The following is a 27,701-nucleotide window of genomic DNA, read 5'->3' as shown; positions in this document are numbered from 1 at the left end:
AGCAGGTTCTCTACTTTTTTGTACCTTCTCCCACTATACCTAACAACATATGCACATGTAAAAGGCATCAATGAATATTCACAAAATGGTCAACATTAGTCCCAATTGTGGATTTATTATAGCAAGTCAATACACAAAGGTATAGATAGATCCCACAATTAGGCACTAAAGCCAAAGAAATCCCCTCTTCAACTTTCTGAAGTTGCCTTTTCAGTAGTGGAGATAATTAATCTACAATTTCACATTTTTCTCTGTGCCCCATGTCTTTTTCTTAGCCAGGCAGCTGACTGGTATTACGGCCACAGAACATATTAAAGACAACTGGCTTACCTCGGGAATGATGCCTTGGTTTCACAAGGCTGCAGATAAGAAACACCTGCTGGGGGGCTTTTTCAATGCACGCATGCCTGGGGTCCTTTCCCAAGTATTCTGACTTAATCGTCTTGGGGTGGGACCCAGTCATCAGTGTGGTTTTAAAACTCCCTAATTGATTTTGATGGGTAGCCTAGTTTGAGAACCACTGGCCAAACAGAAAGAACATTCCAGAAGAAACAAAGACCTGTGTTTTCTCATTGTCCAGTTCTCTGGGACAGCAAGCAGTTGATAGGGAAGGAAAATAACAAGGAGGAAAGTGGCAGGACTATGCAGCCTGGCATGCCATTGGTATGTCGCAAACTATTCGAAAATATTTGTAAACTTCAAAATTTTTGTGCACCTATTGAAAAAAATGTTTTAAACAACTGTTTCTCCTCTGATGCTCCAGTTTAAAGGCCCCAACAACTTTGAAAATATGGGACTATTTGGCAAAGCATTCCAAATAAATGACCCTCAGCTCTGGAATTTGCTCCTAGAGGCAGCTCTCTTTAGCAGTCAGCCAAACCCAAAATTTGGCAGCTTTTGGAATATAGTGCAAAATAGATTCTTTCTAAACCTGAGAATCACTGAAGATTTATTTTGTTGGAAAGATACAACTTTTAAAAATAACAAGCACTTATTGCTACTGTACTAAGTAGAATCAGAGATCTGCAAGAGTGACTATGAAATCAAGGACCACCTGTCTTTTCTCATTCTATTGAAAAAACAGAGGCTCAAAAGAATGAAATGATTTCCTCAAGTCACACAACCTAATGGTAGGGCCTGGGCACATCCTGATCTCCTGACTCACAGGCTAGTTCTCATGTTTGCCCTCCCACAGCCACAGAGTCCTCTGAGATGATTTCTTCTGCCATGATTCATTTTGGTTATTCACAAATGCAATGTGCTTGCAAATGCTTATATATACTCTTCGGTAACTATAGCAAATAGTATGCAAATTACATTGTAATTTTTAGTATGCAACATCCTTTTCATAGTCTCAACTATAAAATCTGGTTGTACTGCACTCTTGATTCTGACAAAGTTTCTAATTCACCTAGGATATATATGAACCCATGCATCAAATGTAAATCTAAGAGCTTTAAACCCACAACAAAGCATTACCAAAAGGTCTTGCTTTTCTCTGTATTTCCTGTCTACTCACCCCATTCCCCACTATATTTTGTTGAGACTTAGTGCAAGTATGGGAGTTAGGGATGTGGGTGAAATGATTTCCAGAAAGACAAGAGACATTCTAACACTTAATTAAGCTCTGTTAAGTTCTAGGCAAGGAGTTAGGCCCAGAATGAGAAATTTACTATCCAAGTCTCAGTGATAACAGACTAATTATTTTTAAAAATATGACTACATTTAATGAGGTAGATAATTTTGCCTCTCAGCCCTTCCGACTTCCCCACATTCCACGTTATTCTATTTCCTTTAACCCAGCTGAGAATACCATTGAGACACAAAGGGTCAGAGAACTGTTCCCAGAGTCATTCTTGCTCATATATTGTTCTTTTCTCTCATCTGCAGAAAACTTCCTTTCTTTCCACCACACCCCATCCATGTCGGCCATTTAGTGAAATGCACTACTTAAGAGAGAAGTTGTTGCTATTTATTAAGGGAGTTTCCTGAATTTTTAGCTGAGGATAAAATGCTGAATAAAGACTCTAACGGGTCTTCCTACTGTCCGGTCTCTGGGCCCTCCCCGCAAGCCCAAGCAAGCTGTCACTTCTTTCTTGACAGCTGGCCGAGCAGTCAGATTTCTTTTCCCTGAGGTAGCTGCCGTCACCCTCTCTCTCCTAGACATCCTCTTTTCCAAGAATGGCTGTGGAGTAGGACATAACGTCCCATGCTCCCCCTCTCACCATCCCTTTCTTTTCTGTTCTCAGAAAAACAAACTCACTTTTCCGGATTAACTGATTTGCTGTTGCTTGTGACAGAGAAGCAGGAGATAACAAAAACGTGGAAGATATAAAGGTCCCAGAATCTCAAAGTTGTTTCAGTCATGGTCCCTAATCCGTATTTCTCATACCACTTGTACAGCTTTCACTCAGTTTTGAGGTTAGGAGGTGATGTAATCTCCTTCCTTCATGATGTTTCTTCTTCTTAGGTTTGTTGACTCTTCACTATAAATATTTAACATCTAGAGAGCTTAGGGATTACAGGGACCACTACGTTGAAGAAGAAAAAGGTACCAAATAAATTTGAGAGGCTTTCAAAGAGAAATGCTCTCAGTTTCCTTTGCCTCATCTCTCTAGAGAATAATGGAAGATCAATGTGACTTCTGGAATTGATCACTTTAAGTTCAGATAGCAGCTCCTTAGTGAAGCCAGGCTAAGAGCACCCTCTGTGCACCTACATTCCTCCACATTTATTCCTGCACCTACTGCGGGGCTACAATAGCTTGTTTACTGACTGGCTTTTCGGTACAGGGACTGTGACCTTCTCTACCCACCTCGTATTGCTGGGGGCTAGCAGAGTGCCTGGCACATGGCAGGTACTTAGTAAATGGTTGTCAGAAGAATGAAATGCTTCTCAAAAGAAGAAAGGCAGGAGGCAGAGTCTTTCTCTAGCAGAAGACTCTCCTCCAAGGAGTGAATAACTGAACTTCAAAGCTAAATTTGGGTCTGAATGATGCTGTTGAGAGAGAAATTGCCTTGCCCCAGATGAAGTTATTTGATAAATAAGAAGGGTTTAAAGCATTCTAAGATCCCACTTTGTCCCTTGTTTCTCAACCCCAACCACCTTCCAATAAGCATTGGTGACAATAAAAGTGGGTAAGAAATAGGAACAGGATGGATCAAACAGGAATGTGGACCCTATGAAAAACTCCTGTTCATGTGACTTTGAACAAGTTACCAACCTTCTCTGGGCCTCAGTTACATCTATATCATGAAGTGAGTGGGTCAGATGATATATAAGGTTCCTCACAGCATTAACCTTTATGATTCTAAATGATTCAGAGGCATGTCCTGCAATTTTTTTTTTTTTTTAATTTTAGAGAGAGGGGGTGGGCAGAGGGAGAGAGAATCATAGCTGAGTATAGAGCCCAACTTGGGACTTGACCCCACGGCCCTGGGATCATGACCTGAGCTGAATCAAGAGTTGGGTGTTCCACCAACTAAGCCACCCAGGCTCCCCCACCCTTTTTTGCAATGTCTTTTCAATCTTCCTCTCCTCCACCTCGAACGCCACCCCCCCTCCCCAAGTGACTCATACTGCTGCCAACAGTACACTTGGAAAAGAAAAAAAAAATACAAATTATGGTCACAGGATCAATGAGGTGAAACACAAGATTAAAATATGTTTTATATTCACAGAGCAATTTTTTACAACAGTGTCAAACAAAAAGTTCTAGTCAATGTTTACACTAGGACTTGATGAAAAATTCCAGACATAAAACTTCTGGAACTTGGACTTGAACTCCGAGGACCTCCCATCTCTGATAAATTTTATAACTAAGACCTATTGGATTAGTTTTCCCTTAAGGAGAATTCATCTTTAAAGTCTGGTTATCTGGAACTGTCATTCTAGGTTTAATAGGTAGCTAAAGATTTTTTTTTAAGTACCACGGTCTTTTAATAATTTTGGAGGAAAATACTTACAGAAGACACTATATTTCCTTGATTTCTTTAACAGAATACACTGAGTGTAATTCAGTGTTTTCCTCCATATGAACGTCAGTCGCTATGGCATAGTAATGTCCTCAGGACCCAGTGAGATACTCTAAGCCCTAGACTTTTTTCTTCTGATGGGGCTTCAGGAGCCACCTGAGCTGTCACCTCCCTGTCAGCTTGGCCACATGTCATCATCTCTCCCACATATTTAATTTGCTGATTAAAGGCAGGGAAAAATTCCTAATTAATTTTTGCACACCCAAGAGTAGCATAGTTCCTGCTACTTAAGATGCTTAGTAAATGTATAAATAAATGAGTGAATTAACATAGGTTTAAAAATGTTTTTAAAAACAAGCTTGCTAAAACTAGGTGTGAAATAATAATAGATGCTAAGTAAAGGCTTGAGGGGCTTGGTTTAATACATACACTTGCAACAGTTTCTATATACTTTCTGATTCTCATATTCTAGATAGATTGCCATAGGATTGAGTTCCTGGTATTTATGAAGAGATGAAAAATAATTGTGGTAGGTAAATAAAAAACATATAAACTTTGGCCAATAAAATTCAGTGTTATCAAATAGTTTTTCTATTTCTAGGCACATCTGACCTACTCCAAATAGAAAATGAACTGGCATTCTTGCATTTCTTAGGGTATTGCTTGATCAGGCACCTCTTCACACCCACTAGCTATGTGATTTTGGGCAAATGATTTAACCTCCTTTAATTTCAGTTTATCTGAAAATAATGACAAAAATCTTTCTCAGAGGACTCTTAAAATAATTAAATAATTCATTCTAAAGTACTTTACCGTAGACCTGGCCCTTAGTAAACATGTAATACGTTGTCCATTCCTGGATTTGGGACAGTGGAGCCAACCCTGTGCATGGCCAGGCAATGTGTCTGCAAAGACATTTTTCTCTTGTGTTTGCGGCCTGGCAGATATTGCTCTCTCAGGCTTGGGTGTTCTGAACCTAATGTGGCTCCCTAAACTGAAATAAGCTCTGAGTCCTTTAACTCTCCTACTATATAGAAAACAGGCACATTTCTGTTACACTGGTGTTCTAAGTGATGGGATTTTATTTATTTTTATTTATTTTTTAATATATGTAATTTATTGTCAAATTGGTTTCCATACAACACCCAGTGCTCATCCCAAAAGATGCCCTCTTCAATGCCCACGTGATGGGATTTTAAAGTGGGCAATGTTGGGGCGCCTGGGTGGCGCAGTCGGTTAAGCATCCGACTTCAACCAGGTCACGATCTCACGGTCCGTGAGTTCGAGCCCCGCGTCGGGCTCTGGGCTGATGGCTCAGAGCCTGGAGCCTGTTTCCGATTCTGTGTCTCCCTCTCTCTCTGCCCCTCGCCCGTTCATGCTCTGTCTCTCTCTGTCCCAAAAATAAATAAACGTTGAAAAAAAAAAAAATAAAGTGGGCAATGTTAAAGGCTGAAGAAAGGGAACGGAAGACAGCACTTCAAGTCCCCACAATTTATCATAAATGCCACAGTCTTTAGTAACTGGCACCTTTCCTATATTGATACTACTTATTACAGAATTGAAATATTCACTATCAGGACCAAAAATGATAGCCTCAAATTCATTTTCAACCACAGTATTGCACACAGAAATAGATTTTCCTCGAGTAAATGCAGGATTTTCACCTCAATTTAAGTGAACAAATTCACAATATCCCAGTTTGCTTCCCAGTGTTATTTATCACAACAGAATATACTGACATGTTTCTTAAAATAGAGAAATTAAATACTGCCATATAAATGGACTATCTTACAAATTATTATACTCAGAAATCTATAAAGCACACTGTAAAATACGGATGAAAATACAGATGGTGATGCTATATATCAAACACCTCCTAAAAAGGAAGAATTCTTGGTATATAAAGAAAAATGACAAATGAGACTTTATCATTTCTACTTCAGCTTAACAAGTATCTTTTGTCAATGCTTTTCCTCTTCATCTAACTAGCTCCTTACTGAAATCGGCCAATTTATTTTTCATTTTTAGAGACATTTACCCACTACCTGAAGACTACGTTAAGTAAGTCCTCAGATGGTTCTTGCTAAATTCCAAGACCATTACTATAGATCTTATTTCCCAACATCTTAACCAACTGCACTGTTGACTTTTGAGTCTCGTCTAAATAAGGCATCCTTAATACACACAAATATACTTGCATCTCAACTCCTTTAGAAACCATTATGAATTTTCAGTGACACTTTTGCACTAAACTTCTAAAGTCCCAGTTGATCAGCAGTACACATAATGTATGAAGAAAATCTCAAAAAGCACTTGTCTAAAATACTAAATCTCTTAGAATCCATACACTGAGGCTCTGCACAAAGCTTAAATATACTGACATCAATATGAAGACAACTTTTATTTAGGGTTCTGAAAACTTCATCTGAAATTGTGATTCATTTTTTAGTTGCCCTTCAAATCCTCACTTTTTGCTCTTCACTACTTGGAAACTCATTTTACTAAAAAATATTTACAAGAAAATTATGAGCAGGTCAAAATCAATTTATAAAATAAGTATAAACAAATGTTGCAAAATTTATGCCACAGTTCTGCCACTTGTGGCCTTTTTTGCAGGGAGTAAAAGAGGAAGTGTAGTGATGGAAATCAAAGATGCCATGTTAGGACAGGAGCCCACGGGCTAAGGGTCCAATAGCAGTAACACTGCTACAAACCTGGCCTGAAAGAGATAGAACTTGGTAATAATTTCTGTGCTATGGTAATCTTGAAAAAAATCTCTTAATAAATTCAACTTTGATCCCCTAACATCTTTTTTTTAACTGGAACTTTCATATACTAAATCTGTAAATGAATGTATATTAAGACCCACTTAAAAATCATATACAACAGTAATTTGGCTTTAGCCCCCAAATTTAGAATTTTTATCTTAAGAACTTTTAAAACTCAACTTCTATGAAATCAACACTTTGGCTCTTCTATGTGTGTATCTCTAGAATACTACAGAGCGCAATAGGAAAAAAGGGTTATTTGACCATATTATTGAAATACAGGAAACACCTCTGCTTTGAATGATTTCAATAGATAATGGAGTCAATGAGCATTTATTTAAACAGATTAAATATCTATTTGCCTATGCTTTTGTCTCTGGCCTTTTTTTCTTAGCTTTACTAATTTGTTAGCTCACTTTTTTTTTTTTTTCTCTGATTTCAGGTTTACCTATATGCTGACAAATCCTGTAACATTAACCTCAGCCAACTGCTTTTTCCTGAACTTTAGGCCTGTGAGCACAATTAACTAAGGGACCTTCTTAATTAAGGGACTGAATGAATTCATTCAGTCATTCATTTACCCCCCAAGTTTTTGAGCCTCTGCTGTGTGTTACAGAGCATTCTTAGCATTAGAATGAACCTAACAGACAATAGTCTCTGTCCTTATGGAGCTTACATGATAGACATATAAGAAAACTAAATGAAATAAACATTATAGAAAATAATAAGATAAAGAAGGGCTTGGAAGGAAATCTTGGAGAAGTTATCTTTTTTTTTTTTTAAAGACTAGCTTGGAAGACCTGAGATGACATTTTAGCAAAAACCTGAAGGGAGTGAGGATGTGAGCATCCAAGAGCATTTTAGATGTCCTGCAGCCACCTTCTAGATTCAAAACTGAACTGTTTTTCTGTGCAAGCTAGCCTTTCTTCCTAGATTTCCTGTTTTTGTTTTAATTTTGCCATTATTGCTCTTACATTAAAAAAAAAAAAAAAAGTTTGACTTACCCCTACAGTCTACTCTTCAATTCTGAACAACTGCAGCCCATGTCCTTTTGATACTATCTCTTCATATTGCCTACTGACTTCTTTTCCTTCCTTATTTCACAGTATTTGTTACTGTCCTTGTTCACACCAACATTGTTTTCCCTGGGGATTTTTCTACTCTGCATTCTCTTAACCAGTCTTCTTGCCTCTTCCAATTCATCCTTGATACTGCTGAACAGTTACATTTCTGAAATGCAAAGTTTACCATACCATTCTCCCGCCTAAACCTGTCAGTGGTTTCTCATTGTTGTCAAACCCACTCTTTATTGTGGCATGGAGGGTCGAATGTGATTAGCACACTTACCCTTCTCCTCCTTCTGATAACCTCTCCAGGTTTCTTCTCACTATTTTACGTAAAGTTACTGGCTCTAGTTCTATAAAGTTCATCCTGAAAGTGACCCCTTCCAACACTGTGCCCTCTTACAGTTTCTATGTTACTTTTGTAACAGTGATTTGTTTACATGTTGTCTTTCCTAAACCCAGCTAAGTGCTTGGATCAAAGTAGGCACTAAAAACAAATGGATAAAATTAAATGTATCACCCTCAATGACTGGTGTAATATAAATATAGATGCTCCATTTCTAAGCTCTGACCATAGGCAAAAGGGTTTCTTTCTCCTCAAACTCTCAGAATCACCTCAGAAACCCCTATTCAACATGCAATTCAACATATTCTGGAACTGAACACAAACATTCAATCTTATTTGCTTGGGAAACCATTGGATTTAAAAGCACAATGCTTCTTTCCCAACTAACAGCTTTACTTTGGGGAATTCACATATATATAATTCATCTGTGTACTTTTATTTTTAGCAATGAAGAATATTTCAGTTCCAGAAATACATGAATTGCAGAAATTATGAGTCACTTTTGTTAAAGATAATTAGAGGTTAAGAGAACTGGTCACAGGGATTAAAAAAGGAAAATAAAATTAATAACAGAAAATAGGTAGAGATAAAGGAAAATTAGCTTTACAAAGCTACTCTAATGACATCTGGGAGGGAAAAGATCCAACTTGCATGTAAGAGGGTAATGAAAATGAAATCCAGAATCAATAATCCAGACATAAAATTAGCAAAATACTTAACATATAAATGGGGGACCAGGAATAGCAGAATAAATATATATATATATATATATATATATATATATATATATATCTCATATCTAGAGTAAAATGAAACATTCTGCACACTTCTTATTTATTGTGTCCAGGAGGGGCAGCAAATCTTTGCTTGTAAGTGCCTGATGGTAAAAGGAAATTTACAGTACAAAATTTCATTGAGAGGTATGTTTCCATTTGTAACCAGTTATTCCCTGTTAATGAACAGCAATTAGAATTAAACTACTATATATGATTTCCAAGACTTATCATTCATTTTGCTTTTTAGAGAATAGTAACAAATAAATTATAATTTTTAAATTCTATATGCTATCACTACTTTTTTCACTTCTACAAAGCCTGTTTATTTTATTACAATAAACAAAAAAGTTTTACTGCTTACTACATATACTATCACTATTTTGATAGTTCACCCTATACGTATATGTTTATATTCTTGATAATGGTATAAAATGTAAATTTTAAAAAACAGAAATTTTTGAAGATATTTTAAGCACTTTACAGACAAAAATATATGCTTTTATTTTGAAAAGTCTTATTGATAGTTAGGCTGAATATTGGCCAATTAACTCTCTTGAAAGACCTTGAAACTCAAATGTTTTAAAAACAAAAACAAAAACAAAACAAAACAAAATTCAAATGTTTTTCTCCGTATCTGGCAACCCCAGCCATAGATTTATTAGCACAGGGAGAATAAACTATTGCCTATGTTTATCAGATTGTATTATACACAGTAATCAACTGGAGATGTTAAAATACAGATTGAAACTCACAAGGTCCAGAGTAGGTCCTGGACTCTATTTTCCCACAAGCTCTCAGGGTCCTGGGTCCAGTCTGCTGGTGGTCCATAGACCAATAGCAAGACATGAATCAATGGTTCTCAGCATTGATACCCAATGGAATCACCTGGGGATTAAATCAAAACAAAACAAAACACAACAAAACAAAACATCACTTCTAGGGTAAAGGTTATTTAGCCTGGGATCCAGTCTGGGTATTGAGTTTCAAAAGCTCTCAAGGTCAGGCTAACAACCAGCTAGTTTGAGAACCTATGACCTAAAATGTATTGGTCAGATTTATGGGTAGGTTTTATTTCTCCTGATTTCTATCATTATAGATAAGAGACCTAGGAATAACCAATACTGCATAGATTATGAGAGTAATATATGCCCCAAATCTTTAAATTCTTACTGAGAATATGAGTCATTATCAATCAGACATTAAATAAGACGTTAAAAGTCTTAGCAATTTCTTTCTATACTACCAAATGATTCAGTAACATGTTTTTCATATATTTTAAAGTGAAATATCCACTGACATAATCACAATCCAAATTATTTTTAGATTAGGAGGTAGATATGTAACAATGTAATTTTAAAGTACATGGAGTGTCTCTTCCTAATTACAGATAAAAAAAAAAAAAAAAAAAAGCTCACATTAGTGAGAAATTATGAAAAAATCCCAACCTGGGATCTATCCCAGGAGAAAGGCCCAGAGACAAAAAGGACAAGCAACAATTTACTTAGTATCTGTACTTGAAGTAGATACCCATCAGTTGCAAACTGAATTATCATCTTTTCTTTATAGTGACTTTCCTAATTATTTTGCTAAGGCTGAGGTTGGTAAAAGGTCAGGATGCAATTACACTCCAGGGCCCTTCCTAATTCTTAAAAATGGGCATCAAAGATACTTCATGAAAATAATACTTTAAAGTCAGGTATTTGCAGAAATTCCATCATTACAGTAAAAAGTATTGGACTACAAGTCAGCTACCACATACTACTAAAGATGTGACTTAACCAAACTTTCTGAACAGGTGTTCTCACCCCAACTTAAGGTCTAGGGAAAGTCCAATAAGAATGTGGAAGCACAGACTAATGCCACATAGAAATATAAGACAGCACTATGCATATTTATGATAAGCCAACTAAATAGTGTGGTAGTGCAAAGAAATGGGAGTCTAGACTGGGGACTACTTTCAGCTTTGGCAGTAATTAGCCACATAACAAGTAAATCACACACTTTAATTGCATTTTAAAAATAAAAATACTTCAAATAGCTTATCTTCAAATCCCTAGCAGGTCAAAGCTCTATGATCCCAAAGTAACTACGTGGTCCTCCAAAGCAAATATTAATTGTAACAACAACAACAACAAAAATTCACCAAGAGCTTAACAAGTTTCTTAAGAAAAATACAATTTTAAATTTGTTTTCTAGAAAAGTCTACAATTATTTGGCCATCACTTAAAATAGCAAATTTAAAACTTAAAAAAGTGCAGAAAGGGATCATTAAACAGCGCAAGAACACTATGTAGAATTAAGATAAACAGTGTAACTGAGGATAATGAAATACCAAACAGCTTTTCCTAAAGGACAAGGGAAAAACATCTGGGATTTTATGATCTATCCCAAAGAATATATAGGTACTCTTATTAAATACACAAAATGCTTTTTGAGTACTGCAAATAACTCACAGTTTCTATATAAATTATCCTATTTAATAAAGATGGTAGTACGTGGAAATTATTTCCTTTTAATTTATTGTTTGGTTTGAATACATGTCCTGCCAATCACACAATACCTAGTGTGACCAAAGACATGAGAAATTCCTGTAAGAATCACAAAGTGCCTTGCAGCTTTCTGCCAGGATGCTAAGGAAATGTAACAATGGAGACACAGATTGTCTAAGTTAGAAGTTCCAATCATTAATCTTCCTCAGAACTGGAATCATCCTCTTGGTCAGAGAGTTCAGGGACAGGGAAGCGGAGAATGGCAGCCACTCCAGTCAACTGACTGAGCTGTTCTCCAGATACATGAAGACTAGAGAATATCCTAACAGTGCCCGCATTCTCTTTCACACTGTCCACCAGCTTCACATATCGGCTCCGTGTGGCTACATCCTGGTGCCTGAAAAGCTCATCACTGATGAGCAATGTGTCGATTGCCATAGCCTCATTGGCCTTCTCTACCTGCTTGAGTCCATAAAAAGCTCGGTCAGGTTCATGTTGTAACATTTTATAGAAGTCATCCAAAGCCTTTACTTCCCCAGCGGCTTTAGTGTCTGAAAGGCGGCTAGCTACAGAAGGGTCACAAAGGGCCTCTTTCAGGGAGTACTTGTGTCCAGAGGAGGCATGTACCTGGAATCACAATTATGAAAGTTAGGCAAAACAATCTTAGAGTACCCATTCATTAGCCTGCAATGACCTAAAGCCAAAAGCACTAATAAAACTTTATTAAGTTTGAGAACTTAAAGCAAAGTTTACTATGTAAATACCCTATTTAACAATTCTCTTTTTCATTTCATTAGCTCGCTTACAATCACAGTCCAGTAAACACTTTCTCCTCTTGTACTTTTCCCAGTCCTAAAACCTAAGAGTAGTTTATACAAATCCCTCTGCCCATTCTTAATTACCCTTGGATAAGACTGTTTTACCTGAAGGAATTTGGACCGGTTTTCCAGGAGCACTTTGTTGTCGGTCTTCACTGCTTGTTGAAACATGTAGTCGCAGAACTGCTCCCTCACGAATCCTGGGCTGGCCACCAGGATGCACTTCACAACATCAAAGTTTATGTGGCGCTGGATACCCTGGACCACCTGTTCGTAGAATCGCTCCAAGGCCCGGTCATGCTGGGAACAGTTGCCTTTCCGTTTCCTAGGGATGTTCACCTCCACCTTGGCCCGAGTGAGGGTCATGCTGGGAGTGACTAAGCAGATATGGGCGAGGCCTTCCTGCATGACCACAGCCGCCACATCTGCGCTCCAGGCTGGGTCACAGGCCTGCTCGATGCGCTCCAGAACCACACTGTCCCACTGTTTCTTGGCCAGCGTGAACTGGCGGTTGGGCTCCAGCTCGATGGTGTGGTAAGCCCCCATCTTGACATACTCATTCTCTTGGATGTTGGTCCCCTTAACCCGCAGCTGGCAGGCTTGAGAGTCAAAATCGATGGCCTCCACGCAGAGAGTGAGAGTAGTGCGGACCCGGTTGCTTCCTACGCTGCCCGTGGAGGACTCAGTCTGTACCTTGCGGATGGTGGAGGCACGCAAGCTGTCGCCCACCTGCACTAGATTGTAGGTGTGCCACATGTCCTCAGGTTCTTCGGGGACCAGGGTCACCTGGCCCGCATTGTCTTTCTCAATGTCCTTCCTCACGAGCTTCATGACTTTGGCGGGGATTCGCAGGCAGAACAAGAGGAAATGAGGGGGTACCCGGTGGGAAAGGGGCAGGGAGGGAAAGGGAGTCTAGGCCGGGAAGGGGGCGGGGTCTGGTCCCTATAGCCACTGGCCTGACGGGAAGGAAATACTATAGCACCGACTCGAGCGGCCGAGGGGAACACTTACTCTAGCCCTTCTTTTCTTAGTTTCCGGGCGCACGTCACCACACCCGCGCGAGAGACACCGCAGCAAACGCAGTCTTCTCGGTTCCAGCCGCCAGCACGGACCCAGCAGCTGATGCAATGAGCGCGCATGCGTAGCCCGCGTCCCGCCTCCCGGCGCACGTTTTACGTCCCCAAAGAGGAGGCGTGGTGGGGGTGGGGAATCACAGTTCGCGCGGGCGCAGGCGCACTAAGCGTGAAGCGCGTCCGAGGACTAAACCGACGGAGGAACGTGGTTGGAATCTTTGGTGGCAGGTCGTTTAATGCTGAACTTGGACCTCCTAAGTTTTCTTCTCCACAACTGTTTGTGCAGAATCTGAGGAATATGTAGTTCAAATTATTTTTTTCAGCTGCGTGCAACTGCCACTGAACACCTTCTCTTCCCCGGGTAAATCCAGTGTTAAAACTTAACTAAAAGTAAAAGGAATTCTCAAAAGTGCAGACTTGGCCACACAGTCCTAAAATGTGCTCGGCTTTGCACCTGCCTTATCCGCACTCAAGCGCTGCACGCCTTTTGGAGCTGGTATTTCCAGAAGCGGTTTCTAAGAACGACTGGTCACGGTGCGTGTGGGCTCAGAGCAACGTGCCCAGCTGTTTTCTGCGCTTAGTTACCGTGTCTGCATGATCTGACTAACCCAGATGTTAAAGCACTGACCCCACACAGAGAAGAAACCATCCGTGGAATTTGCCCCTGGGTGGACCTCTCAGTTGCTTGTCCCGATGTCCTGGGAATCCCAGATTCCAAAATTGGCAGTCTCCGCTTTCTGCAGCTCAATAGCCCCTGAAATGTTTAGGTTAGGGATTGGGTCGCAAAAGCTTAGGGCGGGATCATCACTGCCAAAGCTGAGAATATGGGAAGTGGGGAAAATCTGATGTAGTAGGACCAACACGACCGAAAGGCTATGGAATTTATTTTAAAGAAAATCCTTAAGTCACACAGCATTTTTATGGTGTGGGGGTGTTGAGAATTGGGGACTGCTTCTTAACAAGATCAGTAAATAGAAAAAGCCCATCAGATTTTCTTGAGGGTTAAGATGGGGTGGAGAGCAGAGGAGTCCTACCATGTATCTTCCCATTCTCTTTCTTGTGTATGGTACTGAAAGGGAAGCTTGAACTGGTGAGACCAGGATGAAAGAGAGAAATCTGACTCTGGCACAAGTCTTGAATTTCACATCTCAATTATTTTCCTCAGAGATTCTAAGGGGACACAAAATTCCCCTCTACAGCTCTAGTACAAATTAGAGTCATTGTTTTTGTGGCCTCTCCTCTTCCTCTCGGTTCTTAACCTCCTTTCCCTCTTCCTTTCATAGTGAGTGCCCTCACAGTTTCTAACTCAGACTTCCTTCTTCCACTTCCAAGTAAACCCAGTGACTTTTGAGTAAGGAACTGATGACACTAAAGTGTAAAGATGGCTTGCCTCTCTCCAACGGAGATTTCCTGACTAGGAGAGAGATAAATACTTTGAGTTGCTCCTTGATCACCTTTCTAAGTACAATTTACCTCTCTCTAAAGTCTGCCAAAGATTAAAAACCACAGAATCACAGTGGCAGGCATACCGTAGGACCTTAATAAATGTTAAGTTTTTAATGAAGAGCTATCATTTATTGAATATTCACCAGGTACTTTCCTATATACTCTTCTAATCTTCATCTACAAATATTTGTTATCCTCATTTTGTATATTAAGAAAATGAATTACAGAGACATAAAGAAATGTATTCAAGATCACATAACCAGCTTTTAAATTCAGACATGCTTAACTCTCCATCCTCTCCTCTGTTCAGTGGTACAAGATTATGTATATTATGGATGCTTGAAATCTCTGCAACCATAAGTTATGTGCTGTCATCCACTGCCACTTCCCCTTAATTGTCACCTTTACCAGTTAAAGACCCACAGCTTAGGAAACAACTGAGAGGATTTGAAAGGCATCAGTCCCTTCCTTGCTTCTATTACTAAAAAAAAAAAAAAAAATCTTTATATTCTTCTGCTCAACATACTTTTACTTCTGCCCAGCCTAGGTCACCATTATAATCCTTGAGAAAAATCCAGTGTTCTACTTAAGGAAAATACGCATATATTTCTACATTTAAAAACTGTAGGAAACCCACACTGACTGCTAATTCTGTGGTTATTTTAAAGAGTTTATTTAAATTATGAGGCAAACTGCTTTGGGGTGTCTTTTTAAACATAAACTTGCTTCAGTGAACATACTACAAAATTTTTCATAGAATTACTATTTGATCTGAAATAGAATTATTTTTTAGTAACTGGAGCTTACTTTTGAATGATCAGATGTTTTCTCACAGGCTTTGTGTTGTAACTTAGTATTTCCAGATTAATCATTACATTTTTATTTTGAATTATTTAGAATTCTCATTCCCTACTAATTAAAATCCAATTCTGTGATGTTCAGGGCCTCCATGATTTGGCTTTACAAGCTTTATTTTCCACTTGCCCCCTCCAGCACCCTATATTCCACCACAGGAGTAATTTTTGTTCCCCATACATCCTGGGAACTGTCTACTTTGCTGCCCTTAACTCATGATGTTCTCTATTTAAAATGTCACTGCTTCTCAGTCCTTCCTCCATAAGTACTACTTCTTTTTTAAGCCCAGCTTAAATGTTTCCTCACATTTGAAAACCTGCATATGTAAATATTTTTAATATTTTTTAAATGTTTATTTATCTTTGAGAGAGAGACCGAGTGTAAGTGGGGGAGGGGCAGAGAGGGAAATACAGAATCCAAAGCAGGCTCCAGGCTCTGGGCTGTCTGCACAGAGGCTGAAGTGGGTCTTGAACCCTCGAACCGAGACATCATGACCCGAGCTGAAGTCGGACGCTCAACCGACTGAGTCACCCAGGCGCCCCTGAAACCATGTATATAGTAATTGGAATACCTATCTTTTCTTTCTTGTTGAACTCTGAGTAGATTAATCCTTTTACTCCTCCACTGACCCTTGAAAAGTCCCTGGCACATAGTAGGCACTTATACATGGATAATAACCTGAGTGTATCAGATGTGAAGTGTGGCAGCTATATGAACATTATCACAGACAGTTCTTAAGGCATGATATTGTAATTAACGATAGTTCACTTAACCTAATAATGGTATATAAAAAGTAATTCCTCTTATTTTAAAGCTGTTGTAGTTACAGCAGTTAAGTAATATATAGCAGTATATGGTATTTTCATTTTTTTACCAAAATATGCAAAATCATGAGAAAAAAACATTTACCTTTGTTACTTTAAATTCTAATTTTATATTTATTGGCTTTTTGAAAATAGAAACCTTTATATCAGCAACTTTATATCTATTTTTTCTATTTATATTAATCTCTCTAGAATAAAAAAAAGTTTTCAATTTGTTGTTTTTGATGTAATTCCGGTGTCTCAGAAAGAGAACTGGGCTAGAAGTCAAACATCCTGGATTGTAATTATTACCCTGTAAATTGTTTTTACTCTTAACTTTTGGCAGCCCTCAGTGTCTTAGAAACTCAAGTTTCTTTTTCTTAAGAATTGAGGGCATTGAATTCAATAATTAAAATTGTCTTAATTGTAAAGACTATGCTGCAAAAATGTTTAAAAAACTGAAACAGTACTCATAATCTCACTCTATCACATTTATATTCATTTTTGCATAGTACCTTTTGAATTTGATTCTTTCTAAGGCCCACTGTAGTGGTAAAAGATCGATACCAAGTTTAATCCTTGCACACCAAGAGTTGGCAGACAGGAGTCATGATCTTTCTAGTAGGTTATAACAACTTTAGATAAGGCCCCTAACTTACAAACCTGAACTTTTCAGTCTAAATTGTAAGTAAGATTATTGGTCCTGACTCTCTTATTTGATAACCCTTATAAGATTCTAATGAGATTATGACACTTGTTAACTGTAGAGTTGTATAAACATGTGAGATATATGGTAAATCTCCAAGAATGCCTGACCTGAAGCTAGAAATCTGGATCAGACATAGCAAGGATCAAGGGCTCACTTTAACATGATCATACTCAGTCTTGGAAAAATAACTGGTTCGGTAAAGCTGACTGATGAATAATCTATTGGGTACCACTATTTATACTAGTATCCCTTCTGCAGGGAAACCTTAGGTCAGTCCTACTGCATGAGTTCATGCACTTCATTGGTGAATTGGATTACAGTCCTTCTTCCCATTATAATAGTATGTTAGAATGCTAGAAATGGTTTGTATGACAGCTGCAGGGCTAATGGGCTCCTGAGGATGGATTTCTTATTTGGATACACTGGGCTTAGCACAGTATAGGGGCTGTATAATTGTTCTTGTTTCTTGTATTTTTTTGTTTGCAAGACTTAACTTTTTTCTTTTTTTAAATGTTTATTTTTAAGAGAGAGAGAGAAAGAGAAGGGGGGGGGGTGGGCGAGGGAAGGCAGAGAGAGAGAGAGAGAGAGAGAGAGAGAGACACAGAACCTGAAGCAGGCTCCACTCTTGGTTCGAGCTTACAGCAGTAAACCCAATGAGGGGCTCCAACTCACAAGCCATGAGATCATGACCTGAGCCAAAGTTGGACACTTAACCAAGACTAAGCCACCAGGCATCCCAAGACTTAACTTCCCTGCAATACCTACTAATTTTTTTCCTTCCTCTGCTTACAGCACCATGGAGGCTCTTCCCATCATTGCTTCCTTGCTTGTCTATTGCCTTTTTCAGAGTGTGAACTTCTTTAAGGAGACTACCTTTTATTTGCCTGTGTTCCTGAAACTCAGCACAGCAACTGTTACATAATCATAGTTATTATATGAAAGAATATGTGATCGTTAGTTCTCCTTTAATACAGAGTTTTTAACTTGTCTATCTTTGGTGTCTTAAAATTATGAAAACATTCTGTTTTATAATGTCACTATAATTTTAAAGAGAAGATTATTCTTAAGGTAAGTTTCTAAAAACCTATTTCAATTTTTGAGATACCCATGCTTCGGTAAGAAAATGATTATTTTAAACACATCATACTGAGGAAAAGATCTTAAAATGTAAATAATATATAATAACAGTTTTATTATGCATGTTTAGAAAATGATCTTTGCAGAGTAAACCAGAGCTCTGATTATGAATATCTAATAATAAATGCAATCATTTACATAAGGAGAATGTGCTAACCTGGGATTGTACAGAGATGCCCATGTGACCTCCACAAGCAAAGCTAAGAGGACAACTGGGAGAAGTATTCAGCTAATTCAGGCAAAAGGGGAAAAGGGAAAGTTTTCGGTTTGTTTGTCTGTTTGTTTTGAAGGAACTTTTACTCAGTTACTGTCTAAAGTTCCTGTGATTAAAAGCAGTTACTTGCAGTTGTCACAAAATAATATAAAACCTCCTACCAGATAAGCAAAAATCTTATCAACAAAAGCCTCCATGAGGGGTGTGTTTCTGTTTGTACGTATACCTATACAAGATCATTTTACGAAAAATATAACAATAAAATGTACAATTTTAAAGACTGGTCAGTATCCATGTGTTTTCAAACTTTAGTATTTGGCAAACTAAAATTATACCTAACAAAATGATTTTGAAAGTACACAGTAGGGGGTGTCTGTGTGGCTCAGTTGGTTGAATGTCTGACTTTGGCTCAGGTCATGATCTCACGGTTCATGAGTTCAAGCCCCCCCGTGCTGGGCTCTGTGCTGACAGTTCAAACTGGAGCCTGCTTCAGATTCTGTGTCTCCCTGTCTCTCTGCGCCTCCCCTGCTCATGCTGTCTCTCTCTCTCAAAAATAAATAAACATTAAAAAAAAAAGTACACTGTAATTTGTATTAGGAGTATAGGATTTATAATAAAATATGTGGTTCATTAATCTTTTTTATTTAAAAAATTTTTAAATGTTTATTTCATTTTTGAGAGAGACAGAGAGAGACAAAGTGCAAGTGGGGGAGGGGCAGAGAGAGAGGAGACAGAATCCAAAGCAGGCTCCAGGCTCTGAGCTGTCAGCACAGAGCCCTATGTGGGGCTCAAACTCACAAACTGTAAGAACATGACCTGAGCTGAAGTCAGATGCTTACCGACTGAGCTATTCGGGTCCCCCCCCCATTAATCTTAATCATTTGATGTTCTAATGTGAGTTAGATATCCTATTCAAATTTAAGAATTTGCATTTATTATAGCAGATCCCATATAATTCATGCAAAAAGCATATGTTGTCACCCCTTTTAATATTTGAATTACAATGATTTTTCAAATTAGATTTCTCATTTGTTGTATTTATAGAGATCTGTTTGGATAAAACAATATTAATGATTTTGCACATAAGGTAAATTCTTAACACCAACCAGTGCATGTATTTTAATCTCCTTTTAAGACTTACTTGACTTTTTAATCTTCCTTTTAAATTACAGAAGGCGTTAGATAAAAATCAAGTCCCTTCATATCTGTGTTAGCCCTAGCGCTAACCACCAATATGACAAAAATTTAGGGTTTGCCAAAACTAGTCATTGATTGTATGCAGGTGGATCAATGTTTACTTTATTGTCACCTTTCTCCTGAGGGAGAGTATTCAGAGGAAGCTCAGTTCTTAGGATCTGGTGAGGCTACTGATGCCAGAGGAGCAATTATCCCTTGCATCAGATAGAAAAGAACTAAGAAGAGGGACAATGTTCATATCTTTGTATCCAGAAGGAGTGTCATTTGTATCCAGGAGTATTTTTGAAATTTTATGATACAGTTTTTAAAAATACAATGAAATGTGATAGAAAATTACCATGTAGATTTACTGTTTGTTATTTTTGTGATTTTCAGATGCACATTTTCCCACTTTTCAACATCTCTGAAACTAGTAGGCATCTAACAATCTAATGATTATAATTGGAATGGCAGCACTTTTATTTCTCAGTAGTGCATAAAATAATGGTGCATCATTCAATTGATGGTGTCTTTTATTCAGTTAGATATAAATGTGGGTAGATATATATATTCCAGGTAAGGACATATGCATCAAAAAGAGACAATCTGATCTTTTAAGTATTTTATGGCTTTGTCTATAGTCTATTCAATAACAGATTTCAAGTGCCTATTATTTTAGATGCTAAGGATAATGAAGAGTCTACCCTCATAGAGCATATAGCAAGCTGGGAAGACAGTCAGCCAGATATTTAATTACCCTATCATGTAGTATGTTATAGAAGCACCAGGGGCTTACATGTTTCTGGTAGAGGGGGACCTATATACTCCAGTGGGTTTCTTGGCAATGACATTCATGTGGGGACTTGAGGTTAGCAAGCAGTGTGAGTAACTGCTTATGCAAAGGCCTGGAGACTTCAGAGGAGTTGGCACAATGGAAGAGCTAAAAGAGACTCAATAATCTTGACAGGAATATATTCAGCTCATTTACATCTCTTGATACTCTTCTGTACTTGCTTTGAGAGTGAATACAATTCTCCAGTCACAGAGCACTCTGGATAGGCAGTATATTCTGATTTGAGCATTGTGCAACAATTCCAAATATCTTTCATCTCAATTTTATAACATGAATTCAAATACACTATTTTGTGTTTCATACAACAGAAGGATTGTGTAGGTAAAGAATAGCACTTTGATCCCTAATTTTCTGAATATGTTTTAAACATGAGCTATTTTATGAAGTATTTTAAGGAGAATATGAAAATTTAGCAAGTTCTAAATCTAATGAGAAGTTTTTGGGGTTTGAGGTGGAGGCACATATGCAGAGGAGCATCCATCTGAGGAGGTAAAATCAATAGTTATCAGCTGTGCCCAAGTTTATGCATCAAAAGAGCATCATGACAGCAGGGACGACAAATAGGCAAACTGGTGAAATGTGAAATATATATATATTCCACTCCTACTCTCAGTGCCTATGTATTAAACAAACAAACAAACAAAAATCTTATGAATGTATTGTTGCCTTTACTGATATCATAATGACTAAAGAGTTTCCCCATGTTCAGTAATTCCTGACAGTCCACTGTGTGCCACTGGAGGTCATTTCTTTGTTATGAGTAAGTGTCTGATTTCCATGTTCAGCTGTCACCTCACTGGATTTCATACACACACATATATATTTTTTTTCTTTTTAGAGAGGGGAGGGGTGGGAAGGGAAAGAGGGAGAGAATCCCAAGCAGAGGATTAGATACAGAGCTAGATTCTACGACTGACCACGAGATCATGACCTTAGCCAAAATCAAGAGTCAGACACTTCTAATGAGCCACTCAGGTGCCTCTGGACTTCATTTTGAATAGGAAATCTTGACTGAAGAAAGTCACAAAGGAAGACACCTTGCTTTTAGGCTAAGTAAAATATTTCTAGGGTGGAGAGACATATAACTCAATTAGGCATCATTCTATATATTCTTAATATCCAGAGATAGTAGTCTTATTTGGGTTATGATTAATGTAGGGTAGACATCATCTAATTTCACTGTATACCTAAAAGTCATGAAAATAACAGACTTGCATCATTGATTAGGCCCTTATGAAAGTCTTTTAGACAGGTATGCTTGGATTTAACATTTAGAGGGTTGAGCAAGAGGGAAAGGGAGTTGCATTTACATAGCCTGTATGGCATATTATCTCAGAGCATGAGATCTGAGATCAGAGATCAAAGCTGAGCACAGGCTTTGCCTTTTACTAGTTGTGTGACTTTGCACAAATTAATCTCTTAGCATTTTGGTTTCTTCATCTCCAATATATGGATAATAGTTCTGAATTTTTTCCTGTTTGTCAGATTAAAATGAAATAATATATGCAATGTTTTTGGCACAAGGCCTCACACAGAATATGTTCTCAATAAATACGTGCCTTTCAGCATTAAGTTGTGCCAGTTTTTCTCTGTTATTGTATGTCTTGATCTTTTTCCCCTGGAGGTTTAATTCTGCCATTTGGATATGGCCAATGAAAGGTTGGGCAAGAAATGAGAGGGTGGGAGGAAAAGAAGGGGTATTCATTTCCCCTGCTCCCTCCTGGTGGGGCTTCAGTTTGGGCTCTAGCTGCATTCCTCTTCCTATGCCCCAGCTCCTGTCCAACAGTCCCTCTCCCATAGCTAGAGTTCACAGTCAACCTGACAATGCTCCCTTTTCATGCCTAGGATTAGTAATGGCTTTTCTTCCCACTGTTACTTCAGATGCTTTCTTCTCATTATTGTTTGTCCTTAGGTGCTCCACCATCTTTTGTCAGTTCCTTTAACTGCCTCTGTAAACAGTCCTTTTATTAAACTTTCTTCAGTTAAATCCTTTATATGTGTCACTAGTTTTTGCTGGGACTTTGACATACATAAAATAACAATCTGTTGACAAATCATTTTAAAATATCGTTAAAAGCGAATACAAGACAATTCTTAATCCAACGGGAAGTTTATTGGGATGGTGGTGGTTTGTTGTGGTGATATAAGCCTACATTTGTGAATTTTTTTAATGCTTATTTACTTTTGAGAGACAGAGCATGAGTGGGGAAGGAGCAGAGACAGAGGGAGACACAGAATCAGAAGGAGGCTCCAGGCTCTGAGCTGTCAGCACAGAGTCCTGAACCTTGATATCATGACTTAGGCTGAAGTTGGAAGCTTAACCCACTAAGCCACCCCAGGCCCCCCAAACCCACATTTAGGTAGCCTACCTGGCATATTATTTCACAGCATGAGATTCAAGATCAGAGATCTAAGCTGAGCACAGGCTCAACAGGGGGTGGTGGAGGGAAAGGTGGAGTTCTCTTCCACATGCATAAAACAAGATCATATCCACAGTATCAAAATGAGCGAGAGGATTACGGAGAAAGTAAGGAAATGTGATTGGCTATCATGGGAAGTGTACATTTTGGGGTTTTGGTAGGCAGAATAATGGTCTCCCAAAGATGTCATGTCCTAATCCCTAGAACCTGTGAATGTTACCTTATATGGCACAAAGGACTTGCCATGTGTGATTAAATTAAGGATCTCGAGACAGGGAGATTATCCTGCATTATGTAAGTGGGTCCAATGTAATTAGAAGGATCTTTATAAGAAAGACTCAACAGGGTCAGAGTCAGAGAAAGAAATGGATGATGAAGCAGTCAGAGAGAAAAATTTGAAGATGCTATACTGCTGGCTTTGAAGATGTAGGATGGACCCACAAGCTAAGGAATGCAGGTGGCCTCTAGACGCTGGAAAAAGCAAGGAAATGGATTTTCCCTGATAGCCTCCAGAAGACATATAGCTCTGTCTGCACCTTGATTTTAGCCTAGAGATACTTCTTACAGAACTGTAAGACAGTAAATTTGTCTTATTTTAAACCAATTAATCTGTGGCAATTTGTTACAACAGAAACAGGAAACCAATACGGGCGTAGTAGGAGAGAGAGGGTGCTGGATTAGAGCAGACCCTGAATGGTCAGTTGAGAATTTTGGATTTTATCTGAAGACAATAAAGAACCATCAAAGTATTTTTGTTTGTTTGTTTTACTAAAGACTAAGATATAATTAAAATTACTTATTAGGAAGATAGATTAGAGGTTGGGTTCAGATTGGCAGCAAGAGCACTCTACAGGAGTGTGCACTGGTAGGGATGGTGATGAGACCCCAGGTTAGGTGTGGACTCTGAACTGACCAGAAGTTTCCAGGAAAGCTGACACTATGATGACTCACTGGAAGACCAGCAAAGGAGAGGAAGAAGTCAAATTTCAGGTCCTTATAAAATGGGCATATTATAGCACATATGAGGAACTGACTGATTCTGAACAATAAATTCTAATTTAAATATGATTGACTTTTAGGTACATGCACATATACACATACACAAAAAGGACTTAAGTATTATAATTTAGGGTGCCTGGGAGGCTCAGTCAGTTAAGCGTCCAACTTCGGCTCAGGTCATGATCTTGCGGTCTGGTCTGTGAGTTCAAGCCCAACGTTGGGCTCTGTGCTGACAGCTCAGAGCCCAGAGCCTGCTTTGGATTCTGTGTCTCCCTCTCTCTCTGCCCCTCCCCCGCTCATGCTCTGTCTCTCTCTCTCTCTCTCTCTCTCTCTCTGTCAAAAATAAATAAACTTTAAAAAAAGTTTTAGAAATATCTATATGTTATTCTTCTTTAAGTCCCTTTCTGCCTTAATATGCCTTACCAACAATTGCAGAAAACCCACAGCATGCAACTTGTGACTGTTTTAGGCATGGGTGAATAGAGCAGTTAAACCTAAAAGATCTTCAGTATACGAAATCATAACTTTTTGACCTCTATTTTTTTAAAGTTTCATTTTAAAGTTTATTTATTTTGAGAGAGAGAGAGAGAGAGAGAGAGAGAGAGACAGAGAGAGAGATGTGAGCAGGGGAGGGGCAGAGAGAGCGAGGGAGAAAGAAAATCCCAGCAGGCTCCAGGTGCAGAGGCTGAGAACAGGGCTGAAACTCACAAACAGTGAGATCATGGATCATGACCTGAGTTGAAATCAAGAGTCAGCTGCTTAACCTACTGAGCCACCCAGGGGCCCTCATTCTTTTTTTTTTTTTTTTTTTTTTTTTTGCGGAGGGGGGATGCGCAAACTTCATTTGATCCTTTCTGCACTACTGACTGCCTTTTTGGTAAGTTGAAAAAGGTACAACTTGAATAGTCAGACAACTTCAGATTTTACACAACAACAAAAGGCAAACAACCTCTAAAAAGTTTGAGCTGGAGAGACATCACATAGGTCAAATAAGTGTAAAGGGCAGTGACAGTAGCTGGTAAGTTAAACCATTCACTGGCTGTAAAGCTGTTCAGAAGTCTCTACTGTTTGGATTACTGGACACTTCCTGAGTAGTAGAAAATGTTTGGATGAAAAGTCAGTAGCTCATAATTAACTCTCTTAATACCACCTCACTATGTAAAACGTTTTGCTTACTAATAATCCATTTCTCAGAGATCTTCGTAAGAGGTAACCAGGCTTGAACATCCAAATCAGGGTAAACCGGCCAGGTAATTCCCGTTTTTAATGGCAAAATGCTGAATTAACTAGTACTCAGAAGCATGCCAGCAAAAAAGACACTGAACACTGAATATTGATGATATGCTAAACCCAACCATTAACCAAACCATTAATCAGGTCACTTTCTTTCCAGTTTTCACCACTACAACTTCTCCCCTCAGTCAGTAACTGGTAAAAAAGATCTGACTGTGGGTTAATCATTTGGAAAATCTTAGGAGTGATATGATTCAACATTTTTCTGAATTGGATATAACTTTGTATTTCCAGTGTTTTTTTAAGTCCTCATGAAAAATACCTTTTATACACACGTAACAATACGATACTTTGCATTAAAAAATGGTCTGCTCTGTGACAGTTACAGAGTAAAGGCTCTCTATCCCTTTCTCCATTTCAAAAAGTTCCTCCTCATCCTTGACAGCAACAAAATGCAAAAATGCCCACCCTTGAGTAACCTGAGGGTAGGAACTTTGCATATAAATCAGGCGCCCTCTAGTTTCTTCCCTCCCGAGGAGCGGGGTTAGGAGGGGAAAGGCCATTCAGTAAAGTCCTAAAATACAGTGTAAACTGTCAAAACAAGTCTGTAGAGTCGCATCTACCTTGTCAAGTTTTCAGCGCTGTCTCCCTGCTACCACCGAGGGGGAAGGTTTTGAAACACATCAAAACGAGTAACGAAAACGAAACGCAGAAACTCCTTTCTGTACTCAGACCTGCCCAGACTACCTGAGCGCCCCAAACTGGACCAGCGCTCCATCCACCCCTCTGGGCCAGAGCTCTCCGTCTCCCTCTACCCAACAACCACAACAAGCCCGGAGCCCCGCGCGCAGATGCCCAGAGACAAGCAGGGTCGCTCACCGGTGAGGAGCCAGCAGCGGGCGACAGCCAGCCCTGGGCTGGCTTGGCGTCGGGGGGCCATGGCCAGAGAGCCCGCAGAGCCCGGGGACGCGCTGGATCGGCGGGCAGGACTCGGCGGGACTGGGAACGGAGCCGCGCGCTCAGGGCCACTCTACCGCCGCAGGTCTGCGTCCGGCCCCGGCCAGTCGCGGCGCGCAGAAGCCGAAGAGTGAATTTCCTGTGTTTTGGACGAATGCCTCTGAGTCCTCTCCACGCTCCTCATATCCCAGACTTACTGCCCCATCGCCCGCCCCTTCGCGTGCTCGGTTTCTGAAATCCCACTGGCAGTCTCCCAGGCTCTGTCCGAGACATGGACAAATAAAGCCAGCTTCGCGGGTTCGTGTTTAGGCTAAAGTCCACCAGCTACAAAGCAAACCTTAAAGGGATATCTGCCTTTCATTGAGAGGGTGATGCCGCCCTCCGGCTAACTCCCTACGGTGGCAGGAAGGCGGGCGAGGGCTGGACCTTCGGAGGGTGTCGCCAGTGCAGTGGCCCCGCCTTCACACCCCTAACTTCTCCCCTGGGTCTGCTCGGGGAGAGTACTTTCAACGTGCCCGGGCTTCTCGGCCCTTAAGGGGAGGCTGCTTCCCTGGGGCCCGATTGCGCAGAAGGAATTCGACGGTCGCTGAGAGTGAGCAGGTCTGGTCTCCCCACCTCGCTTCCTGTGGACACTTGAACTTCGCCGTGCTGTGGTCTGGCGCTAAGCGTGTGGATGTGGGAGGGGAGGGGGCGTCTACTCCCGCACGCCCCCACTGAAAGGGTTTTGCTTTCCCTTATGGAGGGTTTGCTTCGTTTGATCGTGGTTAAACGGTGGTTGCAGATAAACTTTAATTTGGGAAGACTTATAAGTTGGAGAAAAGGAGAAGGAAACAAGAATGGGAGAAAAAAGAAAAGAAACAGAAATGCAAGAGGGAAGAGGGAGGTTAAAGAAGGGAGGAAGACAGTCTCTTCAGAAACGGTATGTGTGTGGGCTATTTTGTGTAAGTTGAATGAGAATGTTTGTACACTGGGAAACTGAATCTAATAAAGAACCTGGGGACTGTTTTATTTCTTCTTGCTGAAGACTTTTATAACTAGGAGTGCGTTAAATCATGTTCATGGTACTCCATCCTCTCCCCCTCCCACTACTCCAGGGAACTAAAAATTGGGAAGTTAAGTTGACGGGTCAAAACGCCTGAGAATGTTACCCCACCCTGGGAGACCCAGGCCAGTAAAAGCACTTAAGAATTTGCAAGGATTCCCTTACTTATCCTGTGAGTTGTACAGCCTCCCTGTTAAGAGCCACATCCACATGTTAGCTTCACTTGCTTTTGTTTTTTGTTTTTTTTTTTTTTTTTTTAAAGCAGCCCTGTCTTAATGGTTTTGAGAATTTCAAAGAAAGGGAAGGAGTGGATGAGTGGATTTGTGTTTACACCTGGTGCCTGGAATCCATTCTATTCCATTCCATTCAATTCAAAGCAGCTACCAATTGAGTATCTCTCTCTAGCAGGACTAGGGCTAGGCAGGACTAGAGTGCCACCCAAAGGAGGACTCTGCCTAGGACACAATACAGGTGACAGTATAGGTAACCCGAGAGAAGGGAAGGGAGAAGCCACAGCGATGATTGGATAGAGTGCCACCAAACAGGATG

The 27,701-nt window shown here is 39.6% G+C and overlaps 2 protein-coding genes across 2 annotated transcripts in view; both read right to left on the bottom strand.

Moving 5' to 3' along the window:
• Window positions 1–26,134, bottom strand: part of ITGA1 (integrin subunit alpha 1) — a 169,103-nt gene extending 142,969 nt beyond the window's left edge. The window contains exon 1 of the mRNA XM_040496802.1: window positions 26,033–26,134. Within this exon, the coding sequence (XP_040352736.1) occupies window positions 26,033–26,093 (61 nt within the window). The 5' untranslated portion in view covers window positions 26,094–26,134. The remainder of the gene's footprint in view (window positions 1–26,032) is intronic.
• On the bottom strand, window positions 11,425–13,356 carry PELO (pelota mRNA surveillance and ribosome rescue factor). Its single transcript, XM_040496811.1, has 2 exons — window positions 12,341–13,356; window positions 11,425–12,044 (listed from the first exon to the last, which is right to left on the bottom strand). Exons 1-2 carry the CDS (start codon window positions 13,064–13,066, stop codon window positions 11,613–11,615), a joined length of 1,158 nt encoding a protein of 385 aa, XP_040352745.1. The 5' UTR covers window positions 13,067–13,356; the 3' UTR covers window positions 11,425–11,612.
• Window positions 26,135–27,701: the final 1,567 nt, after the last annotated feature.

Source organism: Herpailurus yagouaroundi, unplaced genomic scaffold (assembly GCF_014898765.1).
Source record: "Herpailurus yagouaroundi ecotype Mexico unplaced genomic scaffold, PumYag 29, whole genome shotgun sequence".
Classification (NCBI taxonomy): domain Eukaryota; kingdom Metazoa; phylum Chordata; class Mammalia; order Carnivora; family Felidae; genus Herpailurus; species Herpailurus yagouaroundi.
Note: the sequence above shows the minus strand (reverse complement) of the source record. Positions and strands in the feature narration are given on the sequence as shown.